The sequence below is a fragment of the Rhinatrema bivittatum genome, chromosome 18, assembly GCF_901001135.1.
Source record: "Rhinatrema bivittatum chromosome 18, aRhiBiv1.1, whole genome shotgun sequence".
NCBI lineage: Eukaryota > Metazoa > Chordata > Amphibia > Gymnophiona > Rhinatrematidae > Rhinatrema > Rhinatrema bivittatum.
Window position 1 is genome coordinate 39,128,075 of NC_042632.1, and position 20,532 is coordinate 39,148,606.

Sequence of the window (20,532 nt, forward strand, 5' to 3'; positions counted from 1 at the left end):
CACAGTCACTCGTGGATTAGCTGGCATGAATATGCAGGAGATCAATTTGCATACATTGCCAGCCCCATTTTATGCAAGTATACATGATGAATATTCATGGAGGAGATCCTGAAAATCCAGCTGGCTGTAGGGTCACCAGGAGAGGTTTGGGAAGCCCTGGGGAGAAGGGGAAGTTGAGAGATGCACAAGCGTGAGCTGCAGGTATGATGGAGACTGAAGGAAGGCATCGGATAACCTTACACTTTGCTTTCCTACAGGCCGATACAGAAAGAAACGCGGGCGAACGCACAGTAAATAAAAATATGCTAACATATTGCAACGTGCAGTAAAAGGAGCAGCGGCTGTCAGCGGGTTTGACAGCCGACGCTCAATTTTGCCGGCATCGGTTCTTGGACCCGCTGACAGCCACGGGTTCGGAAACCGGACGCCGGCAAAATTGAGCGTCCATCTTCCGCCCCGTGGGCTGTTTTTAAATTTTTTTTATTTTAATTAATTTTGAACTTTTAGGACCTCCGACTTAATATTGTCATGATATTAAGTTGGAGGGTGTACAGAAAAGCAGTTTTTACTGCTGTTCTGTGCACTTTCACAGTGCCCAGAGAAATTAACGCCTACCTTTGGGTAGGCGCTAATTTCTGAAAGTAAAATGTGCGGCTTGGCTTCACATTTTACTTTCTGAATCGCATGGGAATAACTAATAGGCCTATCAACATTCATTTTGCATGTTTCGGGGGGGGGGGGGGGAGGGGTTGGACGTGCGTTTTCAACGCGCTATTACCCCTAACTGAATAAGGGGTAAAGCTAGCGCATCGAAAACATGCGTCCAACCGCGGGTTAACAGTGCGCTCCGCCGGAGCCCACTGTACTGTATCGGCCTGCTAATGCACTACTTTGATTCTCCTGGGTGGAATACAGCTGTATGGACAATATATTTTGGGACAAGGAAAGGTTTACGTTTCAGATTATGACCCTGCCATATAAGGTTGATCATGCTAAGGGTGCAAGTTACCTAATGAATCAAGTTCAGAGGTATATACCACGATGGGATTTGCATTCGGCTGAAGGACCGCTGTTTGTGATACCTGATGTGAACAGGGTGAAAAGAGGGGAGATGCGAAGGAATGTACAGGGCCTAGTGCTTTGGAATTCAGCTCCTTTGGATATTAAATTGGAGGCATGGTTGTTTCTACATTATAATCAGTGAAAGTTTAGTTTTCGTAGAATGTTTATTTTGAAAAGTGTGTGTTGTTTTTATTGTATTTCAAACTTATGTTGCAAATTGCCCTGGTCAGCTTGCAGTATAGAAAACTGTGTAATAAATACATTTTGATAAGGCTGCTGAGCAGCCGAGTATGCAGTCACCTCTGTACCCACGTCGCTTGAGCTAATCTTCAAAGAGAAATTAGCTGCATGCAATTTTTGAAAATCAAATTATGCAAGTGGAGTTTAATTCCTCTTACTTACCTGTGCCTGAAAAGCATTGTCATTAAAAGTGGCAGTGTCTTGACATTAGTTGCTTCTGTTTAGCCACTTAATAGCAGTACGGTGTTCAGAGGAGGGATGTAGCGCTCCGCTCAGCTCCAGCCCTGTGGAATTGCGCTGGAGACTTGAGGAGATTGCAATTATACAAAGCAACCACCAGGTGGCAGCCTAAAAAGAAGGCCCATCCTTTCTATACAGTGAAAAGCAACTTGCTCCCTTGGTGCAGAGGCTTTGGGCAGTACCTGTTGTCCTACAGGCAAGATTGTTAAAAAAAAAAAAGCAAAACAAACCTACCTTTCTATTCTTCTTAAAGCCACCTCAAAGTGTTTTTCAATTAAAAAAGTGAAATATAGTCTAAAAGAACAAATCCAGTGTCAGCAGTGACTGCTGTAAGCCTGGCCAAGAGATGGAAAATTCACACTGCTCTGTCCCACAGAGTAAGAATATAAGAAATACCAGCCCGGGTCCATCAAGACCAGCATCCTGTCTCCAACAGCAGCCAGTCCAGGCTACAAGTACGCAGTCGCGTCCCAAAGAACAGATTTACTCCTTCTTGCTCATAACCACATCTCCATGCCTTCTCCTCCAGGCCCTTGTCTCTATCCTTTTTAAACCCAGCTCTGCTAACTGCATTTGCCACTTCCTCGGGCAACAAATCCACAGTTTAATTGTGCACTGCGTGAAGAAGTACTTTCTCCAACCTCTTAGCTTCATGGAGCATCCCCTCCTCCTAGTACTCTAGTTACCCGTTTCACACCACTCGTGATTTTATAGGCCCCTCTCATATCTCCTCTCAGCCAGGCTGAAGAGCCCTAACCCTTATAGGGGAGAGGCTCCCTTCCCTTTATCATTTCAGTTGCCCTTTTTTAGTTCTGATTGGGGAACCCTTCCTTTGGTACAGAAAAATCAGGAAGCCTCTTCCCGAGTCTGCAGGAGGAGCGAGAAAGTGAGTACAGAACCAGGGACTCCCTTTCCTATGGACAGATACAGAAAACCGCATGGGAGAGTGGTAAAAGGAGGCGCTAGGGACACTAGCGCGTCCCTAGCGCCTCCTTTTTGACAGAAACGGTGCTGTCAGCGGGTTTGACAGCCGACGCTCAATTTTACCGGCGTCTGTTTTCGAACCCGCTGACAGCCACGGGTTCGGAAAATGGAGGCCGGCTAAACTGAGCGTCTGTCTTCTGACCCGCGGGCCGATTTTTAATTTTTTTTAAATTTTGGGGCCTCCGACTTATTATCGCTATGATATTAAGTCGGAGGGTGTACAGAAATGCAGATTTTTCTGCTTTTCTGTGCACTTCCTCGGCGCCGGCAGAAATTAACGCCAGCCTTTGGCAGGAGTTCATTTCTGAGAGTAAAATGTGTGACTTCACTGCACATTTTGCTTTCTGGCTCGCGTGGGAATAACTAATAGACCCATCAACATGCATTTGCATGTTGCGGGCGCTATTAGTTTCGGGGGGGTTGGCCGCACGTTTTCAATGCGCTATTACCCCTTACTGTATAAGGGGTAAAAATAGCACGTTGAAAACATGCGGCCAAACGTGGGCTAACAGTGCGCTCCACTGGAGCGCACTTTACTGTATCAGCCCGCTAGCGGGGGCGATGTTGGAAGACCATCAGCAAGCGGCTCGCTATTTCCCGCTGCGGTCACTTACTCCAGTGAACTTGTGTAGAGCTTCCCAAATCTTTCCTGGGGACCCTACAGCCAGTCGGGTTTTCAGCATAGATGGACAAGTCATAAAAATTAACAAAATTTAATACAGGAAAAATTAACAATGTTGAATGTCATATTTAATCCAGTCTACATTCAAGTTGCAAAAAATCTAAGTATTGCCGATTGCCAAATGAGAGGAGAAAAATTGGCGCCAAAAACAAAAGCACAAGAAGAGCCGTGGGTAATTCAAAAATATGAATTACTGTATGGGTTAAATTTGCATATACTGAGTTTCTGTGATACGCAAATTTATCTCATGCACATTCCTTGTGGATATCCTGACACCCCGACTGGCTGTGGAGTCCCCAGGTCAGGGTTGAGGAGCCCTGCTTAGAGAAGCCAGCAGCTTTGTTGGCTTGTACCGGTCAGCAGTGCTTTCACGGTCCTGCTCTCTTCCCTCCAGCCTCACCCTAGGGCCTGATTTAATTGCCCTTGGGTAGGTTTGGTGGTGGAGATTTTCTTTTTTTGTAGCAGGTTTCCGGGCACTTTAATGGGGCTCATGGCTGCAACATTGGGTTAATTGTTGAGGGAGCCAGGACTCAAAATAGGCCGTTGATGGGCTTCTCTGGTCCCTCGATGACTACACTTGGGTGGGATTTAGACTTTCAAAGAGACGGGTCTGTTCATACTTCAGTTTCTATGGCTAAGATGGGGATTGCCCACACATTTATATTTATATATATAAAATAATGCTTTTGGAGGTCTGGCTATCACCCTATCCTTAATGGATAGGGTGAAGCTTCCTGTATCATTGAAGGGTAAAGGCACTGTTTTGCTTCTGTCCCCAAAACGTTATCAGGGTATAAGGTGGCTTTGGATGGCCCCTTGCTGCTTTTTTCACTGGAGGTGTTGGGCTTGTATAGCATCCCCCTACTGCAGGTGCCATGAGCCCCCTAAATTGGAATTTTGGAGCGCCAGAAAGTTATTTTAGGTTTTCTTGTATTGTCCTTTGTTTATAAGAGTTGTTGTGCTATGGCCATGCAGTTTCTCTTTGAATCCAATTCTGGAAAAAGGTGGGATACAAAGTGGATTACAACACAGTAAAATACAATATCTAATTAAGCAAAGTATATAAATCAATAACTATAAAATTATAATATAAAAAATTCACAAATAGTAGCAATTCACGATTAGTATAAATAATTCTCACTATTCCATTACAAATGTTATGTATGAAAAATCTTGTCTATTGATTTTATTTAACGATGTCGGGGGTGGGGGATTATTGGGTGGGCTTCTTTGGGGTTTGAGCTATGGGGGAGGGGAGGAGTGGTGGTGGTGGTGGCGGCCATTGAACCCGGCCTTCTTCGCTAGTGATTCCCGAACAATTCTCTGTCCACGGAAGGATGAGGATCAGTATATCCTCCCTCCTGCTGCTATCCCCACTCCCCTGAAGGATTATAACAATCTACAAGCCACACCACGGAGAAGGGGGCCTTCCAGATGTGCAGCCCTCATTCACATGTTCATTCACATGGGACAGTTTCGGGAACTCTGATTTCCTGGCCAGTGAGGACTGTGCAATGTCCTCGGGGTTGGTTGTGTATCTGCTGGCAAGCAGAGCTTTCTAAGATGTCCCCATTCAGGGCTTTTTTTTTTTTTTAGAGCCAGGGGTCATTGTCAAATATAGGCAAGCTGATAAGGGTGAACGGGGAAGCACTGCACCGTTCTCAGTGTGTGGGGGGTGGGGAAGAGGGCAATCCCTGGTTGAGGTACCCTGGCAGAGCTAGAGGGAGAGGGGAGACACAGTCATCCACTTCTCCTAGCCTTCAAAAAACGACATGGTTCGGTTTTCTAGGAACCAATCCCACTCCTTACGCACGCGTACATACATTTGGTGTACATGCAGATAACATACGAACACCCTCGTCTCCACTAGACTTGAAATTCCTGCTTTTGCTGTGCGATCTGTAAGGGACTAGGAGAGCAATCCCTTGCCTGGCCCTGGATCGTGTCAGTCTGGTTCTCTCCCAGTCCCCGGAGGGGCAGGGGGGGACTACGGAAGGGCAGGCCGACCCGGAGAGACACCGTCCTGCATGTTTGGGTGGCTGCTAGGGGGAGTTTCTTGCAGAGACAAGACAACCTGACTCATCCAACAGCAACTCCGATGTATTTCTGAAAGCATCTGGGATCTGAAGAGCTGGCGGGGCAGGATGAAAAGGAGGCAGCGTCCATAAATCCCTCACCTGCGCCTACTCCCTGCCATTGGAGCTATTACGTGGAGGTCGACCTTAGGGCAGGCTTCCCCCTGGCTTTTTAACCCCAGACCGAGAGATTTTGTTCTTATCTTTGACGCCATCTTGACATCAAAAACAAATTATTGCCCAATTATTGATCACGGAGGAGACAGCCACATGGCTAGGGCTACCTTAAGAGACCAGAATGCCCCCCCCCAACCGTGGATAAACCTCACCTTGCCTACCCGAGGGGGGAGGAGGAAAGAAACACAGCCAGCAAAATAAATAAATAAATCAGGACTGAGCCTCCAATGAGAAGAAAGGAGCAGCTGCTCCTTTGCAAACCTGGGGAAGGGCCGGTCGGGAGCAGAGGTGAATGGGGAGGGGGCCAGTGCTGCAGTGGCAGCTCCTGGTCCTTCCGCGCTGAGCCATTTCCAGGGGGGGTTGGTTTGCGCGCTGTGCGGCTGACAGTGTGCAGCGCTGACAGGCTGCGGAGTGAAGGCCCCCCCCCCCCCCCCCCCCCCCCCGTGGATACAGCTCCTGGGAAGCTTCACGTTATTTTTCAGGGGTTCCTGCCCATTTACCTTTCCCCCCCCCCCCCGCTCTAGTCTTAATGTCAGGTTGGTATTTTATGTGGCTCCGTGCTGTCTGCCGAGCTGTCCACTTTAACCCTTGCCCGACCAGCTCCGAGATAAGATGTGACTCCCAGGGGATCAGATAAAGGAACCCCATAATTACCTATACAACTAGGTCCGGGGACCTGGAGAGGAGGCCGCGTAAACAAGTCCCAACCCAGCTGAACAGTCGCGATCTTTAGCCACTGCCTCAGTTTTAAAGTCAGAAAAAGCTGCGTGCATGCGTCTATACAGACACATCTCTCTCTCTCTCTCGCCTCCTATTTGCACTTCATGCTTTTATATGGATTCAGATGAAGGACTAATATTGTGGCAGAGTTTTCCAGGAGGAAGATTAGGCCATTTCTTTCCACCGTGGACTCTCTAAAGTGGGTCCAACTTCCATTCCCCAAATTAAAGTATTTCGGGTTAGCTGCAAGGTGCTGGTACAGAAAAACTTGTAAATCAGGTCGCTCTCCATCCACATAATTCCGGCAATCTATTTATTCCTCATTAATCGTGTGCGTATGCTGTACATCGGGCGCTGGGGAAATAGCGCGTCTATTACACAGGCCGATGAATGCATGCGTCCCAGTGTGTGCAATGGAGTCATCTGTAAGGCTCGGACTGCTCTTCCCAATCAGAATAACCAGAGCACCCTGTTGTTTTCAGCAAGGTGAGGCTGATCACCCAGGTCTTCTGTAGGGGATCCTAAATTCGCACCGAAGGATTTCAATCCCTCCTACCCCCTTCCCGCAGATGCTGCACATGCTTTAGATGGTTCGCCAGTGCTAAAAATAGTTTCTGCTTTTAATGGTAGGAGGGCCCATGGAGGGTCTTGGCTGAAGCAGGAGACCAAAAAGAGCAGGCGAAAAAGAAAACCTGCGTGGAAGATTATCCCCCACGGGCTCCCCCCTTCTCCTTAAATGAAACTGCAGGAGTCAGGAGAGCTACTGGCAATCGGGGCTCTGGGCTTCCGACTGCCCTTGGAGGTGCTCCCCTCATTACATGGGCAGGGCTAGTTAGTGCCCCCTCAGCCTTTGGAAAGATCGCATTGTTTTGCAGACCAGGACGAAAGGGGCCTTTTACCTAACGCATTAATGCCGAGGACACGCACCTAAGCTATATAAAGTCCCTTATTTTACCGCGCAGACTTCATGCAAAACCGATTTCCTCCAGAGGCCCAGAAATCCAGTTTCCTTACTGATTGCATCGTTACTGAAAGAGTCAGCTCAGTGAGAGATCATACGAGACGGATGAAGATACAGTGTACACGCGGTAAAATAAGGGCCTTTCTTTAGCTTAGGTGCCTGGCATCTTTGGGGAAAATGTGTTTTACGGATAGGGAAAGCCCTCGGCATTAATGTGGCAATTAAAAGGCCCCTTTCCTCCTGGTCTGCAAAACGATGCGATCTTTCCAAAGGCTGGGGGGGGGGGGGGGGAGCATTGACAGCTATAACTATGCGGCAGCCAAGGTGTCTATCTGACATTCAAGGGATGGATTGATCAAGGTCATTTCCCGTGGAGACCAAATGGGAGAAAAGCCCCGACCCATAACCTGCCCTTGGTTGTCCTAGCAAGGAAGGTTCTAGGCGTAGGATGTGTCCTTACTATAGGACACTGGTGCCATCCACAAGCAGATAAGACGCATCCGAAACCCATGCAGGGGAAAAAACCCACCTTTATTCTCTCTTTTATATTATCTACATACACCATCCTATTTACATTTACTATCCACTGCATGCAAAGGCAAAATTCATTAAATCTGTGTAATTCTCAGTTTGATCGGCTGCAAAAGATAATAATGGTACTTAATTAAGAAAATGTCAACAACACTAGTTGTTGACATGTTCTTATTTCCCCTTAATTCTATAGCAAATCTGTTCGGTTGAAACAGGGCGGCAGTTGCCTAAATGTTGATCTCTAGAACAATCGCATGCATGGCTGCGGGCACATAGAGAGCTTGTGCATGCACCTGTTAGTAAAGGGCCCATTTACCAGCACTCATTTCTAAAAGGATTTTGTGTGCAGGCATAAACCAGAAAAAAAAATGTCCTTTGGAACAAATAAGACCTTAATTATGAAATGTCCTCAGTAAGGACTGGAAGGAATACAATTGTTTATTTCGTTTATTGATATCCTTGGACTGCCCCTATCTGGAAAGGCCTCAAGTAATAGAAACGCTTCCAGAACCATTTGCGAGCCCTTAAAAGGGGTGAAAAGAAGGAGAAACCCAGACCCTGCAAGCAGAACCTGATTTAGTAAGGTCTGTAGAGCAGAGAGACACCTCGACAATAGCCCTGGCTCAGGTTTTGCACCTGAGCAGAACTGGCACAAGGCAGGAATAAATCTGCCCCCAAAGCACAAGGCAAACACTAAAAAAAAGGCAAACGTGAAACAGTGGATCACAAGCGACTGGACGGAGAGGAAAAGGTTTCTCTCTGCTCAGAGGGTGCCAAGAGTGCCCAACCTGTGCAGGGCCCCTGCCAGCCACCGCCTTAGCTCGACTGCCACCCCCAAAAGGCTTGGCCTAAGGTTTCTTTTTTAAACTATAGTTCCGGCAGGGTAATAATGCGGAGTGATTTCGGAATCACCCTTCCCCTTGGCTTCACCTGCTCTGCACTTTACAACCCCTGCCCCCCTGAAGTATTCGGCCACCAAGCCCCAGGCAAGCTGAGAGCAGGCTCGATTCATATTCTCAGACCGAGGGGTTTCTGTTGTTGGAATTAAACACATATTCCTGCCATCTTAATCTGGAAGGGAAAAGTGAAGCGCCAGATTGCTGCTTTCTGAGGCTTTAAGGAGCTGCCAAAGGTTGCCTGCCGCTGCTTCATTATTAAGGACCTTCCTTTTTAAGTTTTTATTTTATGTTTCCTGGAAATTTCAATGCTATAACCAAAAAAAAAAAAAAATAAGCAGAAAATTATTTTTCCTCTGTGTTATAATAAAGTCTTTTTTTTTCCACCGATTTTTTTATTATTATTATTAAAACATTGAAATTCCCAGCAAAAATAAACTGAAAACTGAAAATAAAGTCCCTGTTTATAATCTACACTTACAGCCAGGTTACCCTTGAAGAATTCATTTCCTGTCCAGGGTTTAGTCTTCCATGCACTCATTTTTCACGATGCAAAATTCAACCCTGCCATCTTTCTTTCTTTTGAGTGGGCGATTCTGTGCTGTTTTTTTTGGGGGGGGGAAAGGGGGTAAAAACCTGAACTCTCTCCCTCACCAGGAAGAGCCAGGGCTCTGTTTATCGTCTTGGCCTGCAGGGAAGTGGCCCACGAGTCGCAGGGCGTCTCTCCGGCAGCCTCTGCCACACTCGGATCTCTCTCCTCCGTGCGCCTTTGGCATTTATTATTTCTACTGGGAAATTATCCCCCTCTCTGGATTGCAGTAAACCGCTTGATACTGAGTTTCCATCAATGAAATGCACGAACGAAATGAACCTTATCACACGGGACTGGCAGAGAAAATCGGGACTTTATGCAAGAGAATGCCGGCAAGGCAGGGAAATATCGCTTCCAGCAAACGTTTTTTATTTTTAGACATAAATATCCGACTTGGCAAACTTGTTCTTTTAGGAAAGCGGTCGTACACATGAGGTAGAAAATCGTTACAGTTAAATTTGTTATAATGCACACCTTTAGGAAGCTAAATACATTAAACATTTTCAACATAATTGAAAAAAAAAAGTTTTATTTACAGTAAAAAAAAAAAAAAAAAAAAAAATCTGATGGAAATGCACAAAAAAAAAATCCCTCCATTAAAAAGTTATCAAATTTATTTCGATCTGGAGGCCGAGGACAAAAAAAAATATGTTGAAAATGCAGCGCGCAAACATCTCTTTCTTGGAACAAAAGGGAACCAGAACCTCAAGGAGGAAAAAAAATCTCTAGGAGGCCCGGAGAAAGTACAGGAAATTACATCAATTTCCCCCCCCTTGGTTGCTCCTTCTCCCTCCCTTTCTCACGTGTTTTCTGCGGGTCTTTGTCCAATTTTATTTCCATCTAAAATACAACAGAGCCCTCCTTACAGTGAAATTATATTTTCAGGAAGGGGCAAAAAAAAAATAAAAAATCAGGCCCTCGTTAAAAAAAAAAATATGGGAGAAATACGACAAATACACAAGGTTGGAATAAAGAAGGCAGGCAGGGCCCTTTTAACTTTGCGGTTTCGGTTTGTCCCGGATACAACTTAATTCAATTCCTTCTTTTTTTTTTTTTTTTAATATTTGTAATTAATTTGCAGAGTAAACAGAAAAGGTTCCCGAAAAGTTATATAGTCATTAAAAAAAACCCCACCAAAAATCAACCTCTGCCTTGTGATCATTCACATCTGGAGAACCCTTGGTAGTATAAGAAGGTCGGTCCTCCGGTGTTCAAACACATGGGCAGAAAACGGGGTTCAGAAAGGTTCAGGGGAGCACGAAATTCTATCTAGCCGGCCCCCCGCTTCTGACAGTAATGTTAATAGTACATTGCACGTTATCAGCCATTGTGAAATAACTCCCAGCCTGAAGAGTGCGCGCTCAAATATTTCGCCTCCTGTTGCACAGGTCTCGAAATGATTTGAAAACAACAACAAAAAAATAATAATATTAATAATAATAATAATAATAATAGTTCGCTTAGTGTTTTCAGATCTTTATTCTTTAATACTTGCTCAGGGATTCAGTTCGAGAGCCCAAACCTGCTGAGGCCAGCCTGTCCTTCCTTTCAACTTCTTCTCGCCGTGGCCTACAGCGCCGGGGAAAACTTCGTTCTGCGAAGGGAAGGAAAAGGACACAATTCAAACGTCCAGCCCGAGAGGCAATATTTAAAAACTCCAGCAGAAAGCGCGTAAAAAGCTAAAATGGCTCATTAGAACACTACTTATCGCGCTGGCCAGCCTTGTTTGCTGGAGGCCCGAGAGTGTCGTGGCTGTACTGTAAATAAGAGAAATTCTGTTTGCAAATGTTAATACAATCACAAATCGTAAATTTGACTCGCATTTGTAAAAGCACTGTAAACAACCCATTCAAATATTATTGTAAACGCTCATAATGCTGTGCTTTTTCAGGGGCTTGATTGCGGTACATGGTTACGCGCTAATGGATGAAGCCCTCTCACTCTCGCTCAATGGGGATACTCCACTAACAAATTTCAATCACCATTTTTTTTTTTTTTTTTTTAGACGTTTGGTAAGTGCTAGTTAAGTGACTGTCAAAATGATTTCTCAAATATATATATACACACGATAAACCCATTAATGTGCTTCCTACTTAACCGCGGGGGAAACAACAACAACAAAAAAAAAAGTTTGTCGTACTTTACATAATTAAAACAGAGAATAGGGACGAGAAATGACCAAAAAAAAACAAAAAAGAGAGTTTTCTTTCATAAAAGTTACTTTACATTTGGATACATCTTTCAATGGAATTTAAGCGGTTATCTGAAGGAGTCAGATCCATATCGATCTATCCGTACACACAGGAGCGAGAAAGCGCGCGTGTGTGTGTGTGTGTGTTTATATTTATACGTATATTTACACACACACACACACACACACACACCTGAGAGCAAGCCCGTGCTAGGGTTGCGCTCCTGCAAAATCCCTGCGAAAGCAGCGCCCGGGCCCCCGGGGAGCCGATGGCCTTTCCTGGCCCCGGGCCCATAACCCGTTGGGTGGAGTGGCACAGTCCGCCGGCGGGACCCCTTACCGAGTCCCTTTTCCGCTTGCCCTCCACCTTCTTCAGCTCGGCCTTGAAGGCCTCCGTCTCGCCGCCGGGCGCGTCCTTGGCCAGCACGTCCATCAGGTAGGCGATGTAGCTGGTGGCCAGGCGCAGGGTCTTGATCTTGGACAGCTTGGTGTCGGCCGGCACGTTGGGGATGCACTCCCGCAGCTCGGCGAAGGCGCTGTTGATGCTCTCCGTCCGCCGCCGCTCCTTCTTGGGGCCGGCGCCTTTCCTGCGGCCCAGCCGGCCCGCCAGGGCCTCCAGCCGGCCGCGGGCGCCCGGGCCGGCCCCGGCGCACTCGGGGCTGTAGGGGGCCGGCGCGGCGAAGTCGGGGGACATCTCCCCCGGGCTGAAGAGCCAGCTCTGGAAGTAGGCGCGGTCCTGGTGGCAGCGGGAGGCGGCGGGGAAGAGGAAGGGCTTGGGCCGCACGTGGTGGTGGTGGTGGTGGTGATGGTGGTGCTGGTAGCCCCCCACCAGATTCATGGTCTGCGGACGCTGGGGCTCGCTCTCTGCCTGGGCTTTCTTTCTCTCTCTCTCTCTGGGCTCAGGTCGCCATGGGCTGCAACTGCCCCCCCCCCCCCGGGGTCACCTTAAACCGGAGCCGGTAGGGCTGCAGGCTGCCGTCCCGCGCCTTGCACCAGCCCGGTGGAGGGGGGACGGGGGTGGGCAGAAAGTAGACTTGGCGTTGCTTTGCGGTGGGCAGCGAGTCGGCCCGAAAAAGAATTGGAGACAACGTCTTGCAAAAGAGCCTCGCGCTGCGCTGCCCGAAGCCCCTCGGCGGGTCCCGAGTTCTAAGTGAACCACCGGCGCGCGCTTTAACCCTTCTGCCGCCTCCCACCTCTGCGTTATATAGCCCGGGGCCTGCGCTGCCAAACCGCTTCCCCAGCCAATGGGGAGAGGAGGATCCGGCCGCGAAAAGGGGGGAGGAGGGGAGGGGGGGAGGTGTCCCGTCCCCCGTCCCCCCCCCCCCCCCCCCCCCCCGGAGCTGTGTTACTTGGCTTTCAAAGGTTTATTTGTCCTGCACTTTAGGCGCACACCTTTCTCTTTTACCCCAATAAAAATGTTTCGGGATCGTTCACCGCGGCTGCCCACGGTGCAGGAAAACGAAGACGCTTGGCAAATAAAAGGCGAAAGATAATAGTAAAATAGTTCGAAGAACTAGATTTGTGGCTTATTGTTACAGGTAAGGGCGGTTATTTAAATAAAATAAAATAAAATAAAATGCAGGTAGACGGAAGGAAAATGAAGTGAAATCCGCAGTCTGACTTTTAACAGAGTCTTTTGTTGTAACAAAATCGAAGTGAATATTTGTGAAAAGCGCAAACACAATCATAAAATCATTAAGATAGCTGAATATTATAAATGTAAAAAATAAATAAATCGTAATGTCCTTGCAACAAGAGGCGTGGGTCATTCTGCATGGGCAGGCAATCGCATGGAAGGTACAGACGTTTTAATACGAAAATATCCTTGCAAAGTGCCTACAATTCAGCGTGCAACAGAGCGACCGGGGATGGAACAGGCACAGAGAACATTTCGGGACCAGGCTATTTTATTACTTTTACAAATAAATATCTGGGCAATACATGAAAGGCTAAAATATGAAAATAATCTGTATGCTTATCACCCTACAGTTTTCTTCATTTTAACGACAAACAAAAAAGCCAGGGATCTTTTTCAAACCCAATTGTATTGTGTGCATCCAGAGCCACAGATAAAATGGCTCGTCAGAAGTAACACAACGAGACCATGCTGAAGGGAAATAACCAAATCGTGGTTTATTTCTCACATCAGATGGATTTATTATTTGCCCACTTAAGGGGAAATAGCTTTCTGCCTTCGCGCAAAACAAAAGAGGCCTTCCCAGTAAAATGCTTCATTTAAATTTCTTCAACACAGATTGAACACAGACTGTTCATCACTTGCCTTTTCAATTTAAAAAAAAAAAAATAAAACTTTGTAAAAAAAAAAAAAAAAAAATACTAAACCAAATAAACCCCAGCCATAGGCACGCACAAGCTTCTGCAGAAAAAGCGTCTCTACAAAAACGTTTTTTTTAGTTGAATTTTTATTTATTTTAAGATTCATAATCTAAAAAATAAAATCCTGTTATTTATGCTGGAATATTTGCCTTTTTCTTTTTAGTTCAGTATTATATAATTTGGGATAACTGTGCATCCTCTATTGCCTAATTATTATGTAGGTCTCATTCAATGTTAGCGATGTATTTAGTGACCCCTCTAAAGTTGAATTCAAATGTAGGAATGCGACCTTACATTTGTCTCCACTATGTGATATGGAAGAAATATCACATGGCGATGCTATATGTGTTTTCCGAACATAAATGTTTTATTTTCTAATAAACCAAACAACTCTCAGTTCATTCCCACTAGGAGCCGCTATGGAAGAAAGGGATTTTGGTGGATTGTGAATTAAATGTACAAAACACTAAATATTACTTAATACTCCACATGGAGTCAAGGGAAATTCTATTTCACAGAATATTTTTCTATCATTATTTCTGTGTGATAGGTCAACAATTCTTTTTATGTATGATTGCTGTGAACTGAAACAACTACAATTGGAAGACTGTCTTTTTCCTAATATGAGGATCATATATCAAAGTTCTCTGTGTCCCGGGCAAAGAACTTTTAGGGCTAAAGTGTGAATATATCAATGTTGAAGAAGTACAGGAAAATAAACCTGCAGGGACTTTCAACTGCGTTATAGGCGATGAAAATATCAAAGTAAATGTAACTTCTTCTATGCTACTTATGCAGGACACAGCGGGTGAGCTGGACTGTCCTTCTGCTTGGCTTCCATATACGTAAAAACACCAAATATGAGAGGACTGTGAGGTCAATAAACAAGAGCCTCATTAACAGCTTCACTTTTTCTACCATTCCCCATCCAAAGTAGGAGCCTGCAGGGATCCTCATTCTTAAATCTATTTTGTGGATGGAAAAGAAATATGTGAACGAGGTTCCAATGGGAGAGAAGCATCACCGAGCCTTTCCCTTTCCACGGTACAAGGGGCTAGGCGGAAGACATATTATGTAGAAGATCTTCTAAAGTGCCTTCCCCAACTCCAAACGCTGCCTACAAGTATTGAAACCACTCAGCTCCGGCGAATATGCAACGTAAAATCATTAAAAAGACCAATAAATAGGAACACTGAACTGCTATACCCTGTGTAAATATATATTATATATATATATATATATATATATAGCTCTGTGTAAATATATTATATATATATATATATATATATATATATATATATATATATATATATATATATATATGCTCCTTCTGGCTCCGTTTGCTGGTGAGAGAGGCATATGAGGGATTGTATTTATTTGTGTGTGTATGTATGTATTTTATGTATGTATTTATTTATATATATTTACACAGGATACAGCAGGGTATAGCATATATATATATATATATATATATAAGTATGTATCTGAGTGATATATATATATTAAAGTATATATATATTAAAGTATGTATCTGAGTGATATATTTTATTTATTTTATTTATTTGCATTTCATATATATATATATATTAAAGTATATATAATCTATATTAAAGTATGTATCTGAGTGATATATATATATATATATATATAATATGTATCTGAGTGATATATATATATATATATATATATATCACTCAGATACATACTTTAATATAGATTATATATATTAAAGTATATATAATCTATATTAAAGTATGTATCTGAGTGATATATATATATATATATATATATATATATATATATATCACTCAGATACATATTATATATATATATATATATATATATATCACTCAGATACATACTTATATATATATATATATATATATATATATGCTATACCCTGCTGTATCCTGTGTAAATATATATAAATAAATACATACATATAAATAAATACATACATAAAATACATACATACACACACAAATAAATACAATCCCTCATATGCCTCTCTCAGATACATATGCCTCTCTCAGATACATACTTTTATATATATATATATATATATATATATATATATATATAAGTATGTATCTGAGTGAGGTCAGGCTGAATGCATTCCCTGCGGATCCAAACACTTCACTGAGCTCTCTCAAGCCCACCCTCACTCCCCATAAATAAAATAAATAAATACATACATACTCACACACAAATAAATACAATCCCTCCTATGTCTCTCTCACCAGCAAACGGAGCCAGAAGGAGCAATAAAAGCCAACTAGACACCTGATAAGATGAAGTTAAAGATTTACAAACCGCAAGAAATGCCTGCAGTCCGCTCCCATCTCTCTGCCTTCAGTGCAGGAAGAGTCAGACCGTTTCTATTCAGGGTCTGGCCTTCGGAGATGTGTGTCTGGGCTTGAATTACACACCCTTATTTATTTACAGAACTATATATATATATATATATATATAATCGCATACATAATAACAAAAATGCCAATAGCCAGTACTTAAAACATAACACGTAAACTAATATACAGATGGTCAGCCCTGGTGTTTCTTTTGAAGTCAGCCATATTTATAAGGGGGCTCTTACTTGTTAGCTCAAAGGTAATAAAACAGCCTTCCAAGAGCAAATGTTTTGGCTCTTTAGAAACGGGAACGGTCCGTTTATATCAGACACTGCCCTGGCCCAGCTCTGTGACAAGGGGCTAGGAGCCAACCTGGCTGTTACATGCGGGGGGGGGGGGGGGGGCACTTTGTATAAGACGAGCTGTTCTGAAGCATTTGTTGTCATGGGTGTGTGTGTTACTGTAATTTGGTGATGAATCTATGAAATTGGCTAATTTCGGATACCTGACCCTCTTGTCTGTTGTCACCCGATAGAAAGTCTTGAGAAAAGGACTAGAAATGTTTTTGTTTTTTTTTTTTTGTTCTTTGCATATTTTTACATGCCCCTGTGAGAAGGCCTTTAAGGTAGTGCTTTCATCTTTCAGGACATCTGGGCAGTGTAAGAAACGCGTAAATGCGCGGCTCTGACTTGTGCGCCTGCCCTTGGCACAGACAGCAGTGCAGCCCAGAGGCAATCCCTGGCACCGGCCAGGCAGTATCCACACCCACACACAACCTTGTTAGAATGGGCATCTGAGATGAAAAGCAGATTGCTGCTGCGTCTTTCTCCTTCCCAACCCGATCGCTGCGCCTTCGCCAGCCACCTAACATTTAGCCAAGGCCAATATCCACAATCACAAAATAATAATAATAATAACAACCAACAACGTACAACTGAACCATCAAATGCTTATTTTACGTTTCATCTTGTGGGCCCCCTCACCATCGCATTTAAGAGGAATCATCTCGTCACCCCTCGGCTTTTCCATCGCTTTTGCTTTAGGGACGATTCGGAGGAAGAAACCGGAGCCCCGATCTCTGCCTCTCGGAAGCGTTCCCCCCAAACCCTGCCAGGCGGAGACCTCCCAGTTCTTCTTGCTTTTCATTTAGCCTTTCATTTCTACCCCTTTAAAGCAGAACCGATTCCTGGCAAGCTTTGTCCTCTCACTTGCATAACATGGATGACGGGGATAGTTGAGAATAATAATAATAATAATAATAATCTCGTCATCAAATCCAAAGTGTTTATTACAACTAGTCAAGCGGAAACACTTTCTTTTCATTATGGACTGTGCACTTCTCCATGGGAGTTGTTTGTTACAGCGATTCAGACCCCTGACAGAACAAGTCCCGGCCTCGGACCGAATAAGGAGGCAGCTCCAGCTCTCACCCATCCTCTTTTCTGCAGCTGCAGCCCGGATTCTTCTCCTTCCCGTACGAGATCACGCAGCTGCCCACTTTACAGTGCGGTACACACAACAGGGGGTAAGAGTTTGCGATACCAGGCAGCCCCAGTGCTTTTATTAAAACGAAAAAGAGAGCACGACGCGTCCTTGATGACTGATGGGAGGTGTGGGGAATCTCATGAAAATACTGCCCCTGGGGCCACGCCGGAGCTCGGGGGGCGATTTCCTCACAGGTAAAGGCAAAATGATAAGAATTCAATTATGCTAATTATGGATGAGGAGCCGCGCTTATTTATCGTCAGAAACACTTAAAATAAAAAATCTCATCCGGGCAAAGCAAAGCTTAGGGTTTGATAGGAAGGAGCCATGGTTTCCTGAAATTCCTAACCAAAACCATCCCCAAACTGCTCGTCGTCAGCAAAAACGAACGAGAGAAAAAGGGGGAAACGCGCAAAGGGGAAATGAAATGGCAACCCCTCTGCGCAAGTAGGAGTGGGCGCGCACGGGAAGAGAAGATGGCAGCTCTGCGCGTCTGCGCTGCTCACCGTTCACCCGCACGATTTCATCTTGCAGGGGAGGGCGCTGGAGACGTTTCCCCGGCGTTTCTGGTAATCATCCAGCCCAGGACCCCAAAGATGATTTGGCTGATCCCAATCGGATTCAGTAGCCACTTTCACCCCTCCCCCCCCCCGGGCTAGTGTTTCTCGAGGCCAGGCTCCTGCTTTCCTACTGATTTGGGGGGTTTCTCCAGCAGCTCCTGCCCACCTCGGGGCACCACATGCCATCGGCGTTTCCAAACAGCAGTGCCCTGCCCGCCCGTGCCCCTGACCCCCTGGCATGGGAAGCTCTCTCCCGGCCGCGGGATTATGCCCTCCCGTTAGTGTTCTCGGGCTTTCTGCCCACCCTTAGCAGAAGTAGTGCTCCTCATTGCCGTTAATGCCCTGGCGCAGTGGCACAGCCCTGCCCTCCCTTCCTGCGGGGCAGGGCAGGACAAACGCGGGCTTTGCGGTGACTTCCGTCGCTTTCCCTTTCCAGCCTTTAAGAGAGAACGGGCGTGGGGGGGGGGGGGGGGGCAGGAGTCAGAAAAGCAAACCAGCGGGACAGGGAGGGGAAGGACGGACGGACAGACACCTCTCAGCCCTCCTGGATCCCCAAGCAGTAACATCCCTGCACCCTAACGACGAAAACGCACTTTTGGAAATACATTTCTGCGATAAGTTGGCTGCTGAAGTCACAGAACTCGAGGGGCACTTGCAAAGGTTGAACAACAATCCCTGTTCTGACCCCTGCCTTCCCCCGATCTTTCTGGCTTTAATAGCACCCGGCATGCTGGAAGAGGTCAGCCTTTGTCCCACCTGAGCTGGCATTCAGCTCTAATAAGTCCCTATCCCAGAGAGCTCACTTACATTATACGCGCTTTGGGGCAGAGGCTTATCCTACCTGAATACTTATCGCCACTGTACAGCGCTGCACCTGTCCAGTAGCACTAGAAACATAATACATAGTATTCCTTGTTAGCATCCTGTCGTACATCGCAGTATGTATGCAAATGGAGAGGAGGGGGGGCGTAACATGATGCACTAAAATAAGGACACTAAACTGACCCCAAATACCCTAACGCACAAGCTAATGAAGGCACATCAGCTGTAAATGAGGTTTTGATAGGTGCGTGGAAATAATGTAGCGCGCTCTCCTCCGCACCCTTAAACCAGGAGTCCTGTTTAATCAGCTTTCAGGCAGCAAGAGACGGCGCGGTAAGAGCTAGCGCTCCAGCACATCTTCCCGCGCCTCTCTTTGAAAAAAGAAAAGGCTTCCAGCGCACAAATCCACATTTACTGACACAATGAAAATGGCTTTCCAAACGAAAGGGCCGGTGGGACAACTGTCTCTAAGGAAGGGAGGTGGCTGGGATGGCCATCGCCACGGCTGGCATTCTGCACAGCAGCCTGAGCAGCGAGCACCAGGTTTTTAGGTTACCTAATCTGTCTGTGCTGATTTAGATTTGTTTTATTAAATGCATGAAATAAATATATAAATGCTTTGTGTGTGTGAGTGCAGAGAGCTCTTTCCTGAGAGCTTGGAGCCCCTCCTGTGTCCTTCATGCGCTGGCAACCTCAGCCAGGGCTACAGCTGCAACCCTCTTCCTTCCTTCCACCCACCCAGCTATCTACAGGGTGTAGGGAGGGGACCATCTGAATGAATCTGGTGCCCTCCGGTCCAATCAGGTGGATTTCCCTCCCTGGCGATATACCGGGGCTGGCTGAGCCCACCTGGAGGTGCCAGTCCGTCCCCTTCCTTGCTGGCTGCCGTGCCCAGGGCATGGATCAGGCATCCTGGATGTCCGAGGCACCACCTGCACCATATTTCCATCACCTCCCTCTGCACTTTGCTCCTCTCCTGCCTCCTCTACCTCCTGGGCAGACGTCTGCGGCCGCATGCTTTTGATTTGGCTCTCCCTGTCCTGGAAGTCTCTTTTCGTCTTTCACCTCCTCTCCGGGAGGGGGGGGGGTGTCCAGGTGCTCCCCCACTCCTGCCCTCGGCGCTGACAATCAGCCTCGTGTGCCAGGTTTGCAGCAGCGGGGCTGAGCCCTGAGGAGCAGGTGGATATGGCACGGATGGGCCTCCGTGCATGTTAACAGCTTGCATGCACTGCTGCGGGAAACGTTTAGGCCCTGTCCTACTAACAGATTTAGTGAGCTGCATGCTAAGTGATGTTTCGGCCTCTAGGGTAACCGCAAAGGTAACAAACTAATGAAGGTACAAATAATTCCCACATCGTGGCTCCAAATGAAAAATACAAGGGTGAGGCAGAGCGATTCCCTTGTGCAGGCTAACATTTTAGCACAGGTTGTAGTTCACAGGCCACATTAATCTGCCTTCCTTAATCAACGCCATCTTATACAGTCCAGCTCGGACCCCCCCCCCCCTTCCTGCCTGGCTTATGTACCCAGACAGCATTGCTGCTCTTCTGAGCTGTGAAGCTCTCCAGGACTGGCCCTGTTTGGGGAAGCGTCCTTGAGGTGCCCACTCTAGAACAGCTCCTACAG

The 20,532-nt window shown here is 45.9% G+C and overlaps 1 protein-coding gene across 1 annotated transcript; it reads right to left on the reverse strand.

The window, feature by feature from the left end:
• Positions 1–10,168: 10,168 nt before the first annotated feature.
• Positions 10,169–12,540, reverse strand: HAND1 (heart and neural crest derivatives expressed 1). Its single transcript, XM_029584015.1, has 2 exons — positions 11,692–12,540; positions 10,169–10,754 (listed from the first exon to the last, which is right to left on the reverse strand). The coding sequence occupies exons 1-2, from the start codon at positions 12,187–12,189 to the stop codon at positions 10,656–10,658; spliced, it is 597 nt and encodes a 198-aa protein (XP_029439875.1). The 5' UTR covers positions 12,190–12,540; the 3' UTR covers positions 10,169–10,655.
• Positions 12,541–20,532: the final 7,992 nt, after the last annotated feature.

Bases quoted from the DNA above. Each gene is read 5' to 3' on its own strand.
- HAND1 (XM_029584015.1), bottom strand. From the start codon at position 12,189: ATGAATCTGGTGGGGGGCTACCAGCACCACCATCACCACCACCACCAC. The intron at 10,755-11,691 runs GTAAGGGGTCCC...TTCCCTTCGCAG, and splicing joins GCAAGCGGAAAAGGGACTCG to AACGAAGTTTTCCCCGGCGC.